At 26.6% G+C, this 23,514-nt stretch overlaps 1 protein-coding gene and 1 pseudogene across 3 annotated transcripts; both read left to right on the top strand.

Annotated features, from left to right (window-relative positions):
- LOC149061615 (uncharacterized) overlaps window positions 1-23,514 on the top strand; it is a 587,539-nt pseudogene that overhangs the window by 328,146 nt on the left and 235,879 nt on the right.
- On the top strand, window positions 11,552-22,610 carry YME1L (ATP-dependent zinc metalloprotease YME1L). Of its 3 annotated transcripts, none has more exons than XM_089218856.1 (15): window positions 11,552-12,162; window positions 12,773-12,892; window positions 15,054-15,300; window positions 16,288-16,401; window positions 16,602-16,784; window positions 18,122-18,216; window positions 18,302-18,392; window positions 20,054-20,206; window positions 20,636-20,768; window positions 20,836-20,938; window positions 21,007-21,232; window positions 21,307-21,458; window positions 21,532-21,678; window positions 21,747-21,908; window positions 22,406-22,610. In XM_089218856.1, the coding sequence occupies exons 1-15, from the start codon at window positions 12,130-12,132 to the stop codon at window positions 22,535-22,537; spliced, it is 2,091 nt and encodes a 696-aa protein (XP_089074982.1). In that variant the 5' UTR covers window positions 11,552-12,129; the 3' UTR covers window positions 22,538-22,610. The 3 variants fall into 3 exon arrangements, with proteins under 3 accessions (XP_089074982.1, XP_089074969.1, XP_089074977.1); XM_089218843.1 differs by having other exon boundaries at window positions 11,567-12,162; window positions 16,288-16,443; XM_089218851.1 differs by having other exon boundaries at window positions 11,568-12,162; window positions 16,288-16,443; window positions 18,134-18,216.

Raw genomic sequence — 23,514 nt, 5'->3', positions numbered from 1 at the left:
GTTGTACCTATGGTTGCATCCGAAAACCGCACACTTTTGATTTTGACCCGAAAAAGGTCAATAGACAAAAACCGCACACTTTTTCGGTCATTGTATAACAAAATACCCCAAACTTATAGTGGTTAAAACCGCACACTATTTTTAGTGCTAACTAACGGATTAGATAAGATAAGATTATAAGATATACTGCAATAATCATACTAACACGATTTAAGATTTTAGTCACCACTCGTTATTATTTTATTATATAGTCGGTCTTGTCTCTTGTGTATACAGTATATAGTATGTTTTTTTGCAGTTTTATTAAATTATTAAAATATTTTTAATCAGGCATAATAATGGATTTTAAAATAATTGAGAGTAATAAAGGGGGTAAGTGCTTAATACTCGACAATTTTAAATACAGACAATTTAGAGTGTGTAATAGTGGAAATGTGGTTTGGCGGTGTTTTATTAAAAACTGTACAGTATTTATGTATTTAAAACTGTAAAATTTTTGATTGATTACATTTTTATAATTTTTACATTTTAGAATACTCGTGTATATGCATATTTTTATTTGAATACATTTTTACATTTTTAAATTTGAATATTTGTAAATACATTTTTTTTTTTGAATAAATTATTAAATGTATCTAATCTAGGTAAGTATAACCTTTTTGGGGTCGAAATAAAAAATGTGCGGTTTTTGGATACAACAATTTTAAAAATTGTGCGATTTTAACCTATTAAATGTGTGCGGTTTTAACCTACTAAAAATGTGCGGTTTTGTTCTGTACTTTATTAAAAGTGTGCGGTTTTAGGAGTCAACGGTACCTATATAGGTAATGAACTAAATGTCAATATTAATCGTTTACAAAAATGATATACCGGTCATAAATTATAATTTATCTTATATTGTATTATATTTGTCATGAGAATGTGACAAATGGAAATATTTATCAATTACCATTTATAATCATTCATAATTCATAATCATAAATAATATTAAATAATATTTATTTGACGCGTGATAAGCATATTGCAATGATCGTATGATTAGGTATATAATTTTACAGGGATTAACTTATGTAGTTAATATATTATATGAGCGTATATATAGTGCATTTGAAAGTAAGAATAATAGTGGTTAAAAAAATGTCATAAATTTAAACGTTAAAAAATAAAAACTTATGTTATATCTATATAACCAGCCGGTAGATATAAGATATACCTACTAATTATGACAATAATTTTTGCACACACTTACGTGTAGGTATACCGTGCACATTCAAATTTTGCATCGATTTTAGTTATAAGTCAATGGATGACTTCCCCTTCCCGTCAATAAGCTTTCGTCAAATGTACCCATTATATAACCATTATAACCTGTGAACACGTCAATACGTCATGTTGTCAACTAGTACAATACATTTTATTTAAAAAAATTATACATATATCAATAATATAATAACATTATAATACGCGTTTGTAGCTATAACAAAAATAAGAAACTGTAAGTACACGAAACACCGATCGTCACAATCTTATTTTGATATTTTTTTATTAACGAATACCGAGCAGACGTTACTGTGGACATAACCACACAATGGCGCCTACTTATTTATCGGTCAGGCAGACGACGTGCAAGACAGACACCACGTATTATTACTGCACAAAGCAGGCCTATATTCTATTTTATTTTTTTCACTGCGATCGGAAAAAAAAATTATAACTCTTATAAAAATCTGAGTATCACGAATATGCGACACGCCGACACTCAGTCTGGATTCATAAAATTACCAAGTGCATATAATACATTGTACGTAAATTGCCTATATTAAACCCCTTGCAAAACGCCAGTACTTGGTGTTTGACTTTGATATTACAATAGAAATTATAATGTCTTCTATATTATTTCTAAAGATTGAAGCACTACCAAAACTAAATTCTATAAGTCGAATAAGAAAGTTGAGATGCCCATCTCTCGACAACCTACTAAGTCGACTCCGACTTATTAATATTGAAGAATCTTAGTCGTAGTTCTTTTAAATTATATAGGCAGGTAAATCGTTTGGGGAACGCAAACGCACACGATAAAAAAACACATACGCCCACAATGGATATAGAATACTAATTCCTAAATACGAAATTAATTTAATTTATAGTTAATTAAATTAATATAAAAATAATACGAAAAAAAAACCTTTAAAATGGTTCACTTTCAACAGCCTTAAACGTTACCTACACAAATAATAGATATAATTAGCACTAATCGGTGCTAATACGCTCACGTAGATACCTAATGATTACTGATTATAAATTATGAAATCAAAAATAATTATCTATGACTAGAAATATGTTCACTGTTTAAGAAATCCGAGTGCTTCTTGGTAGGTATAGTGTAACTTTACACGTTTGTTTTCAAACCGTATATTCTACCTATCTTAACTGACCTAACGCAGTAACGCCAATAGTGTTCTGTAAAATATAAAGGTACTTTTTTATTTAGAGTGTAGCATATTGTTGTCACAACCACATTCAGAAAAATATTGTTTAAATAAAATAATAAAATTCTGATTTCTGGTCAATTTATTTTGAAATTCCCAATTTTTTTAATTCTTCGATCAGAGTCGATAGAAAAACTATTTTCCTATTTCCCGAATTACGGTACCTAAGTAGTATTTATAACAGTTTAAATACCTATAATATGACATTTTTAACATGATTCTACACATTAATTACGACTTACAAAAAATTGTTTTATTTCATCAACTGTTCAAATCAGTACCTAATTACTATATACTACCTATATTAAATATGAAGCAACATCTAGTAAAAAAAAAAGATCAAAATATTGTAGTTATCGGTAACCAGGTGAGTAGAAAACCTGGATGAGTACCTACTTAACAATTTAGTCATTGTAAAATGTATGTTTTATAATTATGTGATATACTTACTACATAGGTACTGTTTGTGGATTGTATTACAACATCCAACTATGGGTTGAAAATGCAACTTTAAAAATCAGTTTCTGGTATATCACCAATCACAATAAACGTTAATTTGTACCAAGCTGATAATCAAAGAGTTAGTATGACCTTACTTGTAGGAAATTAGACATCATATTAATTTATAGGTACCTATAACAATATAGTTGTTATGAATATCTACAGGTAATTAAATATTAAAATATAGGTAACTAAAAACGTCTTTTGATACAACTTCTAGAACTGTATTACTAGTAATAGTGTAAACTTAATTTGATTAGTACTTCCTAGTGTTAGATAATGACCAATAAATTTTATAATATACCTACATAAGATTAAATGTAAAACATAATTGTTTTGGTTTATTTGAGATTTCTATGGTTTAACCTGTTCAGCTATTTGAGTATTATATTTTCTTTAATTTTTATTAGGTAGGTAAGCCTAAAATTACATATAAAATTTAAAATTTAAATTGATCAATGTTAATACCTGAAGATGAAAATATAAATAACTGACAAACATTTTAAAATAGGTAGAATAATGAATTACAATTCAAAATACACACAACTCATATGACAATCTATTGTTTTAAGTATCCATTGGTTCATATCGTTCATGAAACATTTGAAGAGTTGATTGTAACGTTTAAGAAGAATGCAGCATTGTTTTGATTGTACATTAACGCGTCCAATATATTGGTCTTGTGAAAAGAAAAAAACATATTAGTCATTAGTGAATAGTTGAAATGAAAATAAGATAATAAATTGTTTGTTTTCTTTAAAATGCCAGTTCATATTTATAGTATAGAGTTATGAAATTGCTGATACAGATAGGTACCGAAAGTAGGTGTGTATATATATATATATATAGAGAGAGAGAGGTATATATATATATACATATACCTAATGAATCATAATTTCTATAGTAGTGATATATTTGTGTAAATATAAAATAATACCTGTGTTTAGTTATAAGATTACTTAGAGAGATTTTTTGGTTTAAATACTTGATATTATAATGAATAAACATTTTTATGGTTGATACTAGGTAGGTACCTACTTTACAATAGAAGCTAGGAAGAATATAAAATGTGTATGAAGTATGATAATATCTTCTAGCAATATGTTGGCTAAATAAATTGTTTTATACTTAACCCCATCAAAAAATGGTAAGCATACATCTAGCAATAAAACAATAAATGGTAAGAAATTAAATTGAAATATATAAATTTATGTGGCCTGAAAATATGTTTGGCCGGTAAGAATTGCTGAGCCACTCCGCCCCTGCTAATGATATATATGTTATATGTATTATGTACATTATAGCTGGGTAAGTAGATAACAAAGAATATGACAATATGATATAAGTTTACGTCTATATTGTAAGAATAAGTAAGAATAAAACATTATTGGGAATATCCAAACTTTCAATAGACAAGAACCAATGACAATATAGATAACTATAATCAATGAAAAACTAGATTCAACTTCAACTAGATTAAAAAATAAAAGGTAGGTTGCCGGAGGTGGCCGAGCGGTCTAACGCGTCGGCTGTGACTCAGCCGGACCGGGTTCGATCCTCGACCATCGGGCGACATTTTTCTCCGGGCAAGTCCCCACTCTGGGGCATGGCAGAAACCTAAGGGTGTCCCAATAAAAATTCTGCCAAAAACTCACCCACGTGTAACACACCTTACCGTTCCATAAACCTACAGTGCCACCCCCTTCTCAATGGCCTAAGTTGCCGCGGGATAATTGATGAAAAAAAAAAATTATTTTTTAAAGGTAAAAATACCAAGAGTAAAATTTTCTAAAATTATCTTCATTTATGTTAGTTATTTGGTTATGTCCATTGTTGTAAACATCTAAACGGTGGTAATAATCAAAATATATAAAACAGTAAAAACACATAGGTAAACAAAAAAGCTTATATTTTTTTTTAAAAAAGAGTACAATTTCATGTACTTAACACTATTGTTAAATGTTAAGGACACTAGGACACACATCAAAAAAAGAGTATGTCTGGTCACCATATTTATAATACATTTAATGCAATGGTCTAATATAAAATTTAAATTAACATTTATCAAATTTAACTTAAAAATATTGATATTAAAAAATTTTATCAACTTTAGATTGTATAATTATTATGCTATTATTACTAAAGCAAATATTATAAACTAATGGCAATTGTATAACTACCATTTCATCATGGTGCATGGGTTTAATACGAATTAAGTTATTAGTAAATTAAATTATCTCCTTCTCTAAATGCCACTAACTATTTATTTTACATTGTTTTTTTTTTTTAGTAAATCTTTTAACTATCATAATATTTATAGCATTAATAGTTATACTTTAATAAACTTGTTTGAAATAGTAGTACTGTTGTCTGTTACACACACATATATTCATATTATTTATTCATTTTTTAACTATAGTTATGTATTGTTTTGATTTATTACTTTCAGTTTAAGTATGACATGAGACTGATTTAAGCACCATATTTATTGAAGGTTATAAAACTTTTCATTATTTTAGTTAGATTATTACCTACATCAATACATCAGATACTGTTTTAATTTTTGTTAAGGTTAAATTTAATATAACTAAAATTAAACTATTATTCATGTTTTAATGTATCTCAGCAATCATTATTTTGTATTGTAGTTAAATTGATGAGCATTATCTTATAACTAGTTATATATTCATTTAAACAATTTTTATTTTTTCAGCTGATTTATTTTGTTTATTTGAGTTAGGTTAGGTTAAGCAGTTATATAACCAATCAATTGTCAATAACAATTCATTTAAAATTATTTAATGTTTTATCATTTTTATGATTTGTATTTTTTTCAAACAAAAAACATTTTATCTTCACATTTTAGAAATTATAAGGGTTCTTAGAGCAATTAATCCCGAATCTAAGTTATAACTTATAAGTAGGACAGAGGACTTGCAGAATTTGCAAATTTGTTTTCCACAGTGACAAAAATAGCAGAATACAAAACAAATACGTTTCAAGCTTTCACAAAGCTAGTTTTAAAATTTTATTTTGCATATAAATAAGGCCGGTCAAGTATTTATTATTCTAACTCGTTAAATTGAGTTAATACAGAAAAATGTAAGTTAAGTTAAAAGTTAATTTGAAAAAAAGTAACCTAACTTAGTTAAAAATAAGTTCCTTTTTTTTCATGTAAAATAAATTATCATACATTTTTATTAAATCTTAACAAATAATATAATATAGCGGAAGTTTTACTATTTTTAATAAATATAATGAGTAATCGTATTAATTAATAATTACAGTAGGTATCTACGATTAGTAAGTAGTATTTACATACTTCAATTAATTATAAAATTAAACAAAACAGATACAGTGGACTCTCGATTATCCAGGGTAATGATGGGGAGGGGGTCACACGGATAAATGAAAATCACGGTTAATCGAAACTTTTTATAATAATGAAATTTTTTATTTAATTTTAATTAGAAATACATAGGTACAATTTTATAATAATGAAGTTATCAGTCTTTGTTTTTTTTGGTTTGAAATAATTTTCCTTACTTCACTTCTAATTTTTCTTAAGCCAATAACGTCATGGAAGTCAAAATTTAAAACCTAACCGTCAAAAATGTCATTAATATAATTGTTGATATCGTGTATTATGTAATATAAAATGTTCGATTATAACTACATATATATCTACAGTCCATACTTATTTTTAAATTTTTGGAAGAGTGAGCACGGTTAATCGCAAACACGGATAATCGAGGTTTTACTGTAAATTATTTCAATGTATTTATTTTGGCATAATAAAAATAACACATTAAGTGTGCTCCAGACCTACTAACTGATGTATCGAGACATTTAGTTACTATTTACACGACCACCCGGAGCACAAACAATTTGTGCTCCGCGAATTATTTAATCATTTATAGACACTTTTCAACATAATAAAAGCTGCAAAAACTTTTTTTTAGTATTATATATATTTTTATTACAAAATATGAGCATAGTAATCAATCATATATTACTAAAGGAAACTAATAACTTTTAAATAATTTTCTTAGGTGGTTCACATGTTCCTGTGCATTATACCACAAGCCATCACTGGGCTATGGTACAAAATATATTTAAACTACATGATTGTTTTGACTTGTTTTACATGCTATTTATTTTATTAATAGTTTAAAATAAATTCACTAAAAATATTTAAAGTGCATATTATAGTTGTTTTAAGTGCATAATATGTGCTTGTATATTTAGAGCTACAAGTCCTCTGCACTACTTATAAGGAATATAAAATATAAAAAGTATAATATCAATTACATTAAATTAAATTAAAAATAAACTATATTCATAAATTTTAATAATTTCTTTGTACTCTTAATGTCTTACTTTCTCTTGTTGAAAATTGTACTTGATTGTTATTGTTTGATGTAACTTGAACTCAACCCATCGGGGTTAAACTGTTGTTTTTTTGAATTGGTTCGCAACTATTTTCCATCTTATTGTATACATTTTTAACATCTTTATATTGTTGCAATAAATACTTTTTAGTTATTAATGATATTGTTCCACATAGCAGTTTATACTTGAAATTTCAGTATAGGTAATAGGCATATAACTAAAACTCGATTTGTGGATAAAAATTGTATATTGTATTTTAAGAACTTTTTAAAGTGCTTACAAAGAATAGAATTATTTATAAAGCCGTATTAAAATTATGCTACTTCTTTACTTACATACATATTGAGATAAGTAAGGTTCATTAAAAAAAAAATACATGAATGTAATAATTAAAAATATGTTATTGTCTAGCGACGCCTATAATAAGTAATGCATCACAATATTTTTTTTTAGAATAAAGATCTTGATGTATGTATTGAAACTGAACAATAATATTATTATAATAGACATAAAAAATTAATTTAAAGGTGATTTTTTTAAACGCTCTTAAAAAAATGTTATAATAACTTTATTATTTTATATTATACCTATTATACTTATAACTTACTCAAAATAAATTGATAAAAAGATTTAAAAAAATATTATAAAGCGTTAATATGAATGATATTAGATAATATCTGATTAGATTGTTAAATTTTGCTGTCAAAATATGAAAAATAAATTGTAATGTATTAATATTGACATTGTTATAAGTATCAAAATTGATGAACTTAGTTACATAGATTTTAAAATATTGGTTTAATATCAACATCATTCTGCATCATTTACATTTTATAAAACTATACTTCTAAAACTTATTAACTATGACTGCTTATGTAACATTCTGTTATTGAATTAAATATATTGTTATTTGTGTTTACTGTTAAATTTAATTATCGTACAAAATAAATCATTGACTTTATGTTTAGACAACCATAAGATATTGATAGAAAACAAAAAATATACTAAAAATTGACAAAAAAAATATGTTGTTACAATTATTAAGGCACTTACATTAAGCTAACAGTTCGGTGGAAATTACATTTGTAAAGACTGGTCCTTAACTTTGCACTAAGATTACAACTATCTTATTGAGGATATGAAATATATGTTTTTAATACTATGTGTTCATAAACCATTGTAATTACTAATTACTTTAAAAGTTCTATAAATAAGTGATGGCAAACCAATTACATGCATTCAGTAACAAGCTAACTTTCCAAAAAAAAAAAAAATTGTAGTTAATATATTAAAATTATTTTATGATGTAATTTGAGTTAATCTTTTTTCTTACATATTATTTAGTAACAAGCAGATTTTGTGAGTTAAAAAACGAGTGAAACAAATACAATTTAACCAACAACTTAACAACTTATTTGACAGGTTTGTATAGAATGTTTACAATCCTTTCTATAGATAGTAGATACTTATGTATAGTATATAAACTTTTTATGGTTTATCTGTTTTATTAGTTAAAAAATTAATTCAAATAAGTCTTCAAGTTTAATAATAATTTACTTATAATGTAGTAGGTAGTATTAATATAGCATGGTTATATATTGTTTTAATTTTTTTTCAATTAATAATAAATTATAAAAATTAAATTGTACTTTGTAATATTTTAGTGAATCATGATGTATTTTATGTAATAATAAATTCACATTTAGGTTTTAATTCAATATTCAATGTATAAAAATTAAATAAGAAAAATAATTTTATACAAAATATATGTTGTTTAATTAAAAATTTTTTTTTATTTATCAGGTTTGTACTTAATTAAAATTAAATTAAAATGCCTTGTTTTTCCAGAAATTATATTTATTAATTATAAAATCAAATATTAGAATGATTAATTTTAAAGATTATAAATTAAGAGAATGTCAATGTGCACAGTTGTTTACTGTTTTTGATCCACTAGTCCACGCACAACATAGACAAACCACATGTTGCTGATATGATCTTGAAGTAGAATTACCCATTACAAAAATTAGTCATATTTTAAATCAAAAATCATAGAAAAAATTATAAAATGGGTTTTACCCATGTTTGCGGGTTTGAGAAAAAACAAATATTTTGCTGATATCCTCTTAATATAACCATATGACTATTGAATGATTCGGCAGTTTTTTAACAAAATATATTTAAAATTCTCAACATTAAAAAACTTTGAACTGTTCTGCAGTTGACGGACAGATAACTTTCTGAGCGAATTGAATTTGTTGAGATAATTATTGCTTACATAATTTATTTAATAGACATTTTATTGCTGTAACTTTTAGTAAAATGTATTGATTTAACTTAAGTGTTGTAAATACTGACTTATGGAAAACTCTATTCATTGGATGGCATAAAGTAATTTATAATAAATAAAGTTAGATAGAAATATATGAACTATTTCTGAAAACCTTAAATGTGAATTCTAGCAGTACATAATATAAAATCAGATCTTTATAAGTCTTTGAAATTATTGTAAGGAACAGTTTTACCCATTCCTTTGAACACAAATTTGTGGTAGGCATTTTTTATTTTGTCACTTAATCGGGAGTCCATATACTGGTATATGGTGGGCATCCATCTCTACTATCATACCATTCTTCGTTGTTTGTGGATCTCAATCCTAGAAACTCCAGAATATCCAACTGTGTTTCGGCCGAACTACCCTGAGTGGGAGCAGCCGCAGTGGTTGGCGGAGAGTTGCGCGCCTCAGCACGATGACCGTCCGATGGTTTGCGCCTTTTACGACGATTAGATGAAGTTGGCTGGGACCGCTTCATGCCGCCTGTTGATCTCTGACTCCCAGAGTTGGAAAAAACCCTACTATGACAACCATTGGGAGTTATTATGCCTGAAAATACCTTTGTAAAATACTGTTCATGTTCGGGGTGATCCTCCGACGGCGATAACGCAAAAAAATCTTCAAAAGTATTACGAGGATCGTCAGATTCATCGGATTCGACAGTATTATCGGTCAAATTCTCAGGATTTGAGTTAGATACCATTTCATCCGGAACAGCGGTGCCGTGTGACGATGGACGATCCGCGGGACGCGAATCACGTTGTTGTTGACGAGATGTTCCCGGAGGGCCGAAATCGTTAGCGTCAGCCATCGTGGTCAGCGGTCAGCAGTTGTCGGTGGTCGGTGAATCGAAAATCGACGCCTCGTTCAGTTAGGTTAGGTCAATTATTGAACAAAGAACGTACGCATCGGTCCAGCCTCCAGCACGACGCCGGTCGCCGACAAAACTCGACAACTCGCGCTACAGTGTTGCCAACAATTGTTAGCAAAAAATGGTCAGACATGAAAAAAAACGGCTAGAAATGGCTAAAAAAAATTTTTTTAAATACGTTTAAATAACACATATGATAAGTGATAACAATTGGTAATCATCTGATTTATTAATTAAAATTATAAAGTGTAAAAATATTTTATTTTATTAAATAAAAATGTCAATATTGTTTCATTTATAAAATATTCGTGAGCGACGAAAAGGTTGACTAGCAGAAGTCGAAGATAGAATAAAGCTCTAGGATATTCCTATTTCCTGTTATATTTATATTTGACAATTCAAAAATGTTGAAATGTGTATTGTAAAGGTAGTTTGTATAGGGAGCATAGAACTATTGAAGACAATTAAGAAGTCAGAAATCAACCAACAAGCCGGTTACGGACTAGTGACTACGGACTACGGTTAAGATAAGAAGATATTCGTATTTCGTGTAGCTAGCAGCTGCTGGTGTGGTTGTAGATAATATTGTTATTAATTGTTATCCTTATCTATCTCAATACTCCACAGTCCACGGACGTTTAATAATAATAAGTGATTAGTGATTACTGATTATTACTAAATACTGTGTATCTGATGAAATTAATTAAAGTGCTAGAAAATGTGTTGTTTAATATGAAATTAAAAAATATTGCAAGAATTGTGGCTACCTGCTAGATGTAATTTTCAGTGGCTAGTGGCTCCTTAAAAAATGCTAGTTTTAGCTATTAAATGGCCAACTTGGCAACACTGCTCGCGCGCCATCTGCCCGTCAGATGTTCGGATTTCAGAGACATTGTACGATTGTATTTTATGATTATTATCATCCTATAATTGAATACCAGACATATTCCTGTGGTGAAAAGTCGCGTTATCATGTACGCGCGGCCGTTCTTATCAAGTATCAAACGATCAAAGCCCGGAGTCAGATGAGTGAGTGAGAGAGGCTATTTTTTTTTTCTTTCAGTTCAGTATTTTACTAGGTTAAGGCTTTGCGGAACGGCAAAATTATTGTATTATTATGCTTTTGCCTATCACGATTTCTTTCACCGACTCTGGCCGCGACGGATGACTTGACTCCAGCAGCTGTACAGTGTACACCACCATCGTCCATCACGGTCTTTTCGACGTGCAATAACATATTTTGTCGACTAAAAACAATTGTTATAGACCAATTCCATCAGCGTCGTCACGCGTTTTGGATAGAAAATACTAATTCGTTTCTAAACGATATCAAATAACGAACTGTGTCCAGGGCACTCCTAACGTGTCCAGTTTGAATGTTTCCCGTCGATAACACTATAGTCCACTATAGTTTTTGGTCGTCCATCACAATCGAAAGCAATCTGTTGTTATAACCATATTATAACTATTAACTGTCCAATTATAATTAGGTACCTAAAAAGGTACCTCTTTACCCATTACCACTTCAAACTCCTACAAACATGTTCACACTAGGATTTACCATACCTACGCAGGTGAGTCACTTCGATCAAAAATATAAATTTTTTTAATTAGTCGATATGAAATTGTATATATATCATTGGTTCATTGTGTAGGTGTAGATGATTACACCAAAACTCTTCAATGTCAGCTACAATAACTGTTGTAAGATTTAACTTCAATGATCAATTTTCTCTAATTTGTATTGTGTTAAATAATCCATTCAATAAGTACTATTGAATACTATATAAATTACCTATCTTTAAACTCTAAGACAATACATTTTCTAGTTATTTTCAAATGAATTGTAAAACTAAAAATACTATGTATAAAACAAAAAAAAAAATAATATGCATTCTTAAAGGTTTAACTTATTAGTTTTTTGGCAACAGAATTCAAGTCATTTGTTTTTTTTTAAACTATTTTCCTAAATAGGTAATTACATACCTTGTGTATTGAAATGTTAAGTAATATTATGCAACATCTACATCTGCCCAACTACCCATTACACTTTGAAAAATACAGCAAGTTATGAATTGTTTTATTCTTACTCCATAATCATTCATTATTTATTCATGTCTAGAAAATTTTAACATTTATGTAATACTTAAGTAATTGTATAACCTTTTATTAATATATTTTTAGATAGCTGCGACATTTCCACTTAGAATCACTATTCAAGGCCAGAAGCCTAATTTGAAACAAAATAAAGTTGATGTCAAAAACAAAACTGTTGAAGATATATTACCAGACTATGCTAAATCGGTAATTTCATGTCATTTTTGAAAGATTTATTGATACCTATTACTTAAAAAACTATATGTTCTAACAAACCATTTAAATAATGATTACAATTCTGACCTATGAAAAAGTTGTTTAAAAATGTATATCATATAAAATTGTTGATGATCCTTAATGAAACACTGTATAGTAATTTTAAAAAAATGATCAGGTGTAAATGATTTGTTTTAATTAATTCACTATAACTATAACCAGGGTTCGGGACTTATAGCATTTGCATACTTTTTTTATTTATTGTAAAATGTAGCAAAGTACGAAATAAATTCATTTCTCAATGTCGTGATACCAAATCTAAAATTTGAATTTGCATATTTTCGCATATTTCATACATTTTGCAGGAAAGTGCTTATTTTTACGTTATTGTGCTTATTTTGCATATTTTGGAAAATTATCCAAAATTTCAATCGATCTAAAAAAAATAAATAGTAATGCAATCTATGAACCTATATACTATATACAACTCACAACTCTTTATAATTTTTTCGTGATTAGAAAATATGATAGACCGTAGTCTGTATCGCAATTCAAAATTCGGAAACATTTAATTATTCAATGTAACAATGAAGGTAAGGCATAAATATAAAATTATTTATTTATTGAATTTAATTTTTAATTTTTCCCATCATTATATAGTTTACAAATAAAATTCAATAAACTCGGAGATTCAAGAAACAATCAGTTGATTTTTTAAATTTTTTATGTGATACTAATAATTGTAATTGATAATTAGGTATTAATAAAATCATAAATATATTAAATGCATATTTTTTAATTTTTTGTGCATATTTTAGGGGTTTTAAGTGCATATTTTAGCGCTTATTATAGTGCTTTTAAGTGCTATAAGTTTCGAACCCTGACTATAACGTTACAATATAAACTAAATAAATAACAAAGATATTATGTGTTAAATATGTGTTACAACTTTAACTTTTAAATTATGAGTACACTACATGGACATTTGTTGTCTACGTCTTATAAGCTTACAAGATGAATTTTAAGTTCATAATATTACAGTTTACTCTGTAATATTTAAAATTAAAATGAATTTTCCTCTTATAAAATTTAAAAGCAAGAATATTATCCTGGGTATCTCAAGAGATTTTATTGACATTGTTATTTTAAATAAGTTATAATCATTATAAAATGTAAAAAACAATGTAAAATTTAAAAATGGACATAACTTATACATGGATGTACAGTTTGCCATATTGTATATGTTTATAATACTAAGACAACAAATGCTCTTTTAGCGTCTTCATATTGTTTTTGAAGATCATGAGAAATAGGATGATATGCAATTACTATATCATTTAGATCAGTGGTTCTCAACCAGTGTGCTGAGAGATCGACTAGGTGTGCTGTGAAAAGTTTCTGATATTTGTAATTTTTCAGGTAAAAATATTGAAAATAGTAATTTATTTCATTACATTTGTGTTGAGTGTGCCGCAAAAAATTGTGATGTATAATGATGTGCTGTGAACCAAAAAAGCTTGAGAACCACTGATTTAGATTGAGTATTAGCCTTTAAAATATGATTCACGAATATCATGGCCTGATCTATGTAATATGTGTTTAAATATAAACTATATTTTTTTCTACAAATTATAATTCATAAACGAAAGATAACTTCATATTTAATGAAATACCTTGAAAAATAACAACTATCTTGTTGGAAAAATATTACTTTCAAGTGCAGTTGAAAGAATGCATTTTGAATCAATTTCTAGTCCTAATTAATAATTATCACCTTTGTTTTATTATTGTTACTTAAAAATAATGATCTTACTATAGAATATTAGTGCTGCATGACATAGTCCTCATAGATCTAACTCGTAGACTGGGTCTACCTATATTAATAACATTATGTGTCGTTATCAGAGAAAGGACATAATTATGTGACAGATTGACTGAATCACACACTCAGTTATGTATATATATATTATATAATGTATATAGTTATGTATATACCTGTGCCTCTGCCTTTGATTGACCAGAGTGTACAAAATACCAGCTTATTACCATCAGGTTTATGACGACAAGTACTATTAAATACTTTCAAATTTCTCTTATAGTTGTATTTATTAATATATCTTTATGCACATACATTAATTGAAAATATTTTTAGCTTTTAGATAATGTACCTGTTGAAAAAGTTGATGAATATTTAATGAACAGGCCCACATATACTGTTCAATGTAATGTGAAGAAACATCAAAATATTGTACGTTTGTTGCAAAAAACAATGAATAAAAAACTTGGTCTAAAATGTCACTACGCTGTAGATAATACAAATAATCATATTTTGATAGTATCAAGTACACATGACTCATCTGCTAAACACTTCTTACATCGTCCTAGACCTTATTTCGCAGGTATTTAATTTATTCTTTGTTTAAAAATAATCTTAATAGTTTAGTCCATTGAGTGCTCCAAAGTCATTTTCTATTTTATTTATATATACAATATAATGACCTACTATTTATATTGTTTTTATTAATGAATCTATTTTAGATTCTGATTGGAACAATGATTGATTTTTGAAGTACTTATGTAGTAGAAACAAATTCTTCAATTTTAGATTTTTTTTAAAACTTTTTTTACAAAAAAGTTTTTACTTTATGTATTAATTTAATTTATTTATTTATTTACAATGTAGCTATTATATAACTATAAAATTTGATAATTTTGATAACTTTAGAACGACAGGTCAGTAATATTACAAAAAATTCGGAACTCGACAATATTTATTGCTATACGATTGACTTAGAATTATTGAAATGATAGTTTACAAACACGTTTCCTCTTTTCTGCCATCTTTGAAACACGACACTTAAACTATGAAAACGCTAATACACACGGTATACACTTACACGTAGGCTGTTTGTCGGTCACTGATTAAATTACAATACATACATACATAGTACAATACATACACACATAAATTTATAGTTCGTTTATCACATTTATCGCTTATATTGGATATGTACATATTACAAACTATTTTTATACACTTGATAGTTACTGTGTTAGGCACCACAACGAGTTTATCACAATCGTCTAATCGCCTAATTATTTTTTTTTCGGCGATGACCGATGACAGTTAATCGAAGTTCTACTGTATTAGTAAATAATTTGAAAGACATTAGATATTTTAAAAAAGAACAATTTTAGTTACTTTGTCATTTAAACTCTTGTTCTATATTATTGTATTTTATACATGCAATTATGAATAAAGTTTAAACTTACCACATTAGTATTTATAATTACTTATGTAAATAGTAAAATAAATTACTTGCATAACAGCCTATGTGACTTCTATTATATATATAAAATGTACTTATATAAACATTTTATTTTAGATGTTCAATTTAGAAGCTTTAAGACTGAGCGTATTTCTAGTAAAGAAAATGATGAAAAACTGATAAATCGCTTAAGAGAAATGCTATTACTCCCTAAAGGAAGTGACTTGAAAGGTACTGATTTATTTTCAGGCATGGAATCTAATAAATGGAAAGGTAAATAATTTTAGCTTTGTGTTAAGGTGCATAGGTATTTTGCTTTGAAAATAATCTATTTGTTTAATCTAAATAATTAGATAATTTTTAAATTAAATTATAAACCACAATTTATCACAGTTATACATTTTTTTTTTTTTTTTTTTTTTTATATATAGACCTATTAAAGAATACAAATATAAGTAAAGAAGAACTTGATAGGTTAAAAATATCTTTTGCGGAAGGATATCTTGTAGCAAAAGACCAAAAAGGAAATACTACCAAATCTCAAAAATGGTGGAAAATTGTTCAGTCTACTCTTATAATTGGATTGTTAATTAGTTCACTAATTTCTATATTTGGTAACATATATTTACATCAATATACAAAATTAAATTTTTATTTATAGATTAAGCTGAAATATTTTAATTAATAGTTTTAAGCATAATATTAATAACCATTATATTACGATAGTAATTTAAATTTATGATTGTTACAAATTTTATGAATGTAGTTTGAGCATAAAAAAAACTTTAAAAGAATATTTTATAGTGAGAACAAGGATTTGCCAGTCCTAACACATTTGCTGTGTCGTATCATATTTTATTAAACTTACTTATGATGCTGAAATAACTATATATTCAGCATATACATACAACATTGAATTATGCCATTTGGCTTCATCTACAGTGAATGTGTTATGTATGATAGTGGATGGTAGTTTTTCAATGAAATTTGAATGGTCCATGTTTTTGAATTTGCAAAATATAATGTAGAATTGAATTGTGCTTTTTAGAAAATATTATGGCTATCGAATCATTAAAAATATTAAAATTCTTTACTGTACATAATTATTGTGTCCGGGTTATACTATCAGGTTTTACAAAACTTCATTGATAATAGTATATTGTGGGTTAAACAATCTATGTAATATATTTCAAACAACCAATGCGTAATGGAACAAGTAAAACTATACTTTGTTCCAAATAGCTTTGGAAAAAAATCATGGTGAAAACGTGTTGTATTTGTACATATGCAATCTTGTTTGCTACTATCAGTGCATTGCCAACTATTAGTCAATCGCAGAGGTCCCACCTTTTCAAGACAAGACTATGTGATTTTTCTAAAATTATTTGGAATAAAGTATAGTAATAAATAGCAACTTCTAAAACTTGCGACTTTACTTATTTGTTGCATTATAATTTATAAGTAAAACTAATTCAAACGTTAAATAATATTAAGTGTATAAATAATGCTTCTGTATATTCCATCATAACTACAACAATTCTATCTATTTGATATCTCTAATCTTAAACATAAAGTGTTAATCAGTTTTTAAGGTAGATTTAGCCTGTTAAGTTTTCTTTAGACTTGACATCAAGCTTCATGTTTGAGGGATTACCTGAACGGATATTAAATAGCTTATTTTGTCAAATACTCTTCTTTATTAATTATAGAATGGAAACAAATATCTATGTTAATAATAAAATATTAGTAATTTTTATCTTCTCAATATTCAGTTGTTTTTAAAATTATAATTTTTTGTTTGAAGATGTATTCTCCTGACACTAATAAATGTGCTTATAAAAATGTTTAATTATGACTATGAGAAGTAGTAGTATTCAGTACTAATTACCTATTAATAAGTTATAAGGTTTTAGATTAAATTCATTTGTTATATTCATTTATTTATTTTTAGTGATACTTACAGGGACAATGTTCAAGATACAACTTACAAATCAGGTTGAAGTAAATGCTGAAGAAATTACAGTGACTTTTAACGATGTTAAAGGAGTAAGTTTATTATTGATTAGATAATAAATTTAATTGGGTTTAATCAAATTTATTTATTTTACACAGTTTTATTTTTGTTTCTCAGGTAGATGAAGCTAAACAAGAGTTGAGAGATATAGTGGAATTTCTTAAAAATCCAACTAAATTTTCTTCCTTAGGTGGAAAGTTACCAAAAGGTATTTTATAAATATTTAAATGAAAATTAGCAAGTTAAAAAAATGGACAGAGGGTACCGCTCTGCTATACATCAGTTATTAACTATGTCATTTGAATGGATGTATTATATTTAAATTTAATGATAAAATATTGCATAAGAAAAATGATATCGAACAAAGACATTGTATCATCCTAGCATACCTATTAAATAATCATACTTAATAAGTTAAAAAAATTAATAAAAATTAAAAATATTGTATCGTTAAAAATAGTGTAACTTTCTGGTAAACTCAAAAATATGTCAAAAATAAGACTTAATTAACAAAATTTTCTTGTTATCTATAAATAAAATTTATGAATTTCTAACTGGAAATTTTTTGAATGGTATACTTATAAATATTAACCATACTTAAGAATCTTTAATATTTTTGAACTACCCATGAGTTAACAATATTAATACTGTTTATTGAATACATATAACAACATATTATGATAGGCACTGTTAAACATCTATATTATAAATATTACTTTTGTAATAACTATTATTAAACATTCATTTAAACAATTTATTCAGGGTTAGGTGCTTATGACCTTAAAATCACTAAAAATACTTGCAAATGTGACATTTTAAAATGTAATTATTACTTAAATAAAAATTTTTTAAACAAAAAATATGAACTTGCACTGGCAATGTGTTGTGTAGTGTAAACTTTTTTCAGATGTAATTTTTACTCCACTTAAGTATTTTCGAGAATAACACTATAATATTTGTTGAAAATACATCATCACCAACTTTAAAAAATACTTTGTGTAGTCGAACCGCATTGGAACTTTAAATTTTGAGCTCTCTTTGAAAAAATTAAACACGTTTTATAACCAATATGATTATCACTACAGACTACTTGTAGAATACTATACACTAAGTAATTAAAGATTTTATCGTCTAAAGCCACTACCTATATTTGATATAGGCATCATCACTCAATCGTTATTATCGGTTGTAAAAATTATTTATAAAAGTATAAGTAATAAAAAGAAGATTATTAAAAACTGCACTTTTCATATTTTCTCGTTTAAATTATCTATGAAACACAGTACCTTCCTGGCCTCTTAAGGTTTTATATAATATAATATGAAGTGGTATTAAGTTTCAGTTTTCCTAATTTTAAAATAGGTACTTCTATTTGTTTTTTTTATCGAAATATACTTTAATTTACAGTTTATTCTTCCAAAATTTACATTTATTGATTTAAATCCCTAATTATGCGAAAATATAAAATTTAATATATCTGGTTCTATGTTATACAACATAAACTTGGTCTAAAAGATTTAGTGCTAAAAATAAAATGAATTTTTAATCAAAAAATTTTTAAAATAAACTGGAACTTGCTTTTTATATAGTTATTTATTGTTAAACAAGTTACCTTAATTTTCATGGATACTATAATAAAACTGTAATAATATTTGTATTGCTGTGGATTGATTTTCAACTTAACTATTTAAAGACACAGTCTCAAAAATTATGAAAAAATTAAAACAAGAATTTAATTAAATATAAATAAATAAAAAGTAACTCAGCTAAAAAAAAATTAAAATTAAAAGACCTTATTTTTTCTATTTTTAAAGAAAAAAAAATGTTGAAATTCTATCACCATTTATTTTGAACTATTATCAATTAAAGGTGTATTGCTTGTTGGACCTCCGGGAACTGGTAAAACGTTATTAGCTCGAGCGGTAGCTGGAGAAGCCGGAGTGCCATTTTTCCATGCAGCTGGTTCTGAATTTGATGAAATATTAGTTGGACAAGGCGCTAGACGAATTCGTGATCTTTTTAGTAAGCATTTAATATTTTATTTAGTCTTACTCAAAATCTGTTTTAAGTATTTAGAAGACTTTATATTTAATTTATGAATTACCTGAACAACTATTGTTTAAATATTAAATTATGTATTTTGGGACAAGGCTCGTTATGTTATTTAAATTCTTTAACAGTTACCTATCTGAGATCTGCCAACTAGAATAGAATTTCAAAACACCATGTCTAAACCATTTCACATAGCTAATATTGCTCTACAAATATTAATCTATATTTCAGTATTTATAATAAACTAACATTCTTTCCATGATTATATATAATAATTGTATTATTATTATTTATTAATCTTAAATTTTAAATTATTAAATACTATTGATAGATTTTGTAATTTATATATCCATTTTTTTTTTATATTTATATATGTATTAATTTATTATTTAATTTTAGAAGCAGCAAAAGAAAAATCTCCTTGTGTTGTATTTATTGATGAAATTGATTCAGTTGGTGCAAAAAGAACAAATTCTGTTTTACATCCATATGCTAATCAAACAATAAATCAGTTATTAACTGAAATGGATGGGTAACTTATTATTTTAATAATTTTGTATTAATTATATTAATTAGTAAATATTTAATATTTTTGCTAGGTTTCATCAAAACCAAAACATTATTGTACTTGGGGCTACTAATAGACGTGAAGATTTGGATCGTGCATTGCTACGTCCAGGTCGTTTTGACATTGAAGTTGATGTAATTTAAAATTAAAATTAAATATATTTAATAAAAATATTTATTTTAAAAATTATTACATTATTTAGGTTCCTCTTCCGGACTATGCTGGACGAAAACAAATAATAGACTTGTATCTAAAGAAAATACTTAGCAAAGATATTGATGTAGATCTGTTGGCTAGAGGAACTAGTGGTTTTACTGGTGCTGATATTGAAAATATGGTAAACCAAGCAGCTGTTAAAGCTGCAAGTGATGGAGCAAAAACTGTGTCTATGAAATATTTGGAAATTTCTAGAGATAAAATATTAATGGGTAATTGTATTTGTGATGAAATTATTACATTCTATGACTTAAAGATAATTTAATCCATACGTATTCAAATTTAGGCCCAGAAAAAAAATCAAAGATTCCGGATGAGGAAGCAAATACAATTACTGCATATCATGAGGGTGGACATGCAATTGTTGCGTATTTTACTAAAGATTCTCATCCACTTCATAAGGTTACAATAATGCCAAGAGGATCATCATTAGGCCATGTATGAATTGTTTTCTTCAACATAATATTTATTGTATCCTGTGACCATATTATTCTAAATTATATTTCTGTAGACTGCATATATACCAGCAAAAGAAGAATACCATGTTACTAAATCCAGAATGTTAGCATTAATGGATACAATGATGGGTGGACGTGCTGCTGAAGAATTAATATTTGGTTCAGAAAAAGTTACAACTGGTGCTTCAAATGATTTAAAAGTTAGTTTACTCCTAATAATTTTGTTAAAGTAATTTAATCAATCAATTGTTGAATTTTTATTTTTTAGCAAGCTACTAATATTGCAACTAGAATGGTGAAGGAACTTGGAATGTCTGAAAAAGTTGGACTTCGTACTCATGAGTCTCAATCAAATGAAATAATGAGTTTTAATGATCTAAGTCCAGCTACTAATGAACTCATTGATAATGAAATCAAAAGAATTATGCAGGTAAAAACCTATATGGTTAATAGTTTGATGAATACAGTATCATAAATTATGTAAAACCAGATGGTGTACTTCTGAATTTACTGATAATTTGAACCTACTTATGCAGTAGGGAACATGAGATATATATTATTGTACAGTATATTTATTCTAATTATTTATATATGATATAATATGACAATGATAAATGATTTGGGACAAGTGATAAATATCAGTGATGCGTAGTTATAATCAATAATTTCTTAAAATCCTTTATTAGTGATGACTTGTGATACTGATTTTTGGTAGGTTTTTATTTGTTAATATTTTTGACAATTGCATTGCTTGAATCATAGAATTCTTATGGCTTGAATTAGAATTAGACCATCAGGTTTTAAATTGTCTATGATAGCATGATAGCTAGCCATGCATTATTTTTTACCAATAAATCTGCCCAAAAGTTATTATTTTTATTATAAATTGTTTTTAAAAATGTACAATTGTTTTTATATACATTTTAGGAATCGTATGAACGTGCAAAAAGTATATTAAATGTTCATCAAAAAGAACATAAGCTCTTGGCTGAAGCATTACTTAAGTATGAAACATTAGATGCAGAAGATATTAAGGCACTTTTAAGTAAGAAGGCATAATGGCATTAAGTTATAAGTTTTGTTATTAAGCCTTACGTTTTTCCTAATAAAGAAATAAATACATAAATAAAAACACTGTACAGTTATTAAGATAGGAAATCCTATTCACAATAATGATCAAGGTTATTTTGTTTGTTTTTATACAATGCCTAAGCCATTATTTTAATTGTTATTCAGTAAAGTTTGTAACTCTTATTACTGAGTTTAATTTATTTTGGATAATTTTTGGTTTTTGACTAGATATTATAAAATATTATGTTATGTTATTATTCTTCAATTTATTAAAATTGACAAATTATGTTCACTATTGTTTTATCTTGTTTTGTAGACAAATTAAAACAGTTTAGTTTAAGAGATCTAAGAAATATACTATAAACCTCCTTATAGGTGAACTTTAAATAAACTGTATATTGTTATTCTTTTGTGATATTGTAATTACTAAATCATTTGTTATGATTTCCTAAATTTTAATGATAAGCAGAGCACTTGAGTTAAATTTTCAACTTTTAATTATTAGTTGTCCACTTGAATTGATCAGTTCTTAATAATGATCAATTGATGAGGTGCTTCTTGAATAATTTGAATATTATAAATTATAAATACAATGGTACCATATAAAAAACTATTTTAAAATTAGACCAAATAATTGTCTTATGACCACCTATCCAACATGCTTGATCCAATGTGATTTTTCATTTATAAGTAAATACAAATTACTGTAAATATAAAAGTTACAATTTTTTTTAATAAACACAAAATTAACAATGTTTAGTGGAAGATATTAAAATTTTATAAAATTTTCAACATATTATTTATAGTACCTTTACAAATATGTTAGTTCGTAGTGTTTTTTTAAATATGCTTACCTTATTTTATTGCTTAATTTTTTCATATATTCAAATTCAAATTGGAATTTTTAAATAAACTTGAAGATTCTTGAGATTTTTTGTACCTTTTTAGGATGCTCTAGTTACAAT

This window comes from Diuraphis noxia, unplaced genomic scaffold (assembly GCF_037042655.1).
Source record: "Diuraphis noxia isolate RWA-SAM2 unplaced genomic scaffold, SU_Dnox_SAM2 contig0001, whole genome shotgun sequence".
NCBI lineage: Eukaryota > Metazoa > Arthropoda > Insecta > Hemiptera > Aphididae > Diuraphis > Diuraphis noxia.
This window is presented reverse-complemented; position numbering and strand designations above follow the sequence as displayed.

What these genes read in the sequence shown, in the direction of transcription:
- YME1L (XM_089218843.1), top strand. Translation starts at nt 12,130, where the DNA reads ATGTTCACACTAGGATTTACCATACCTACGCAG. An exon ending in GTTTTGACATTGAAGTTGAT is followed by an intron (nt 20,939 to 21,006) that starts GTAATTTAAAAT and finishes TACATTATTTAG; the next exon opens with GTTCCTCTTCCGGACTATGC. An exon ending in TAGAGATAAAATATTAATGG is followed by an intron (nt 21,233 to 21,306) that starts GTAATTGTATTT and finishes ATTCAAATTTAG; the next exon opens with GCCCAGAAAAAAAATCAAAG.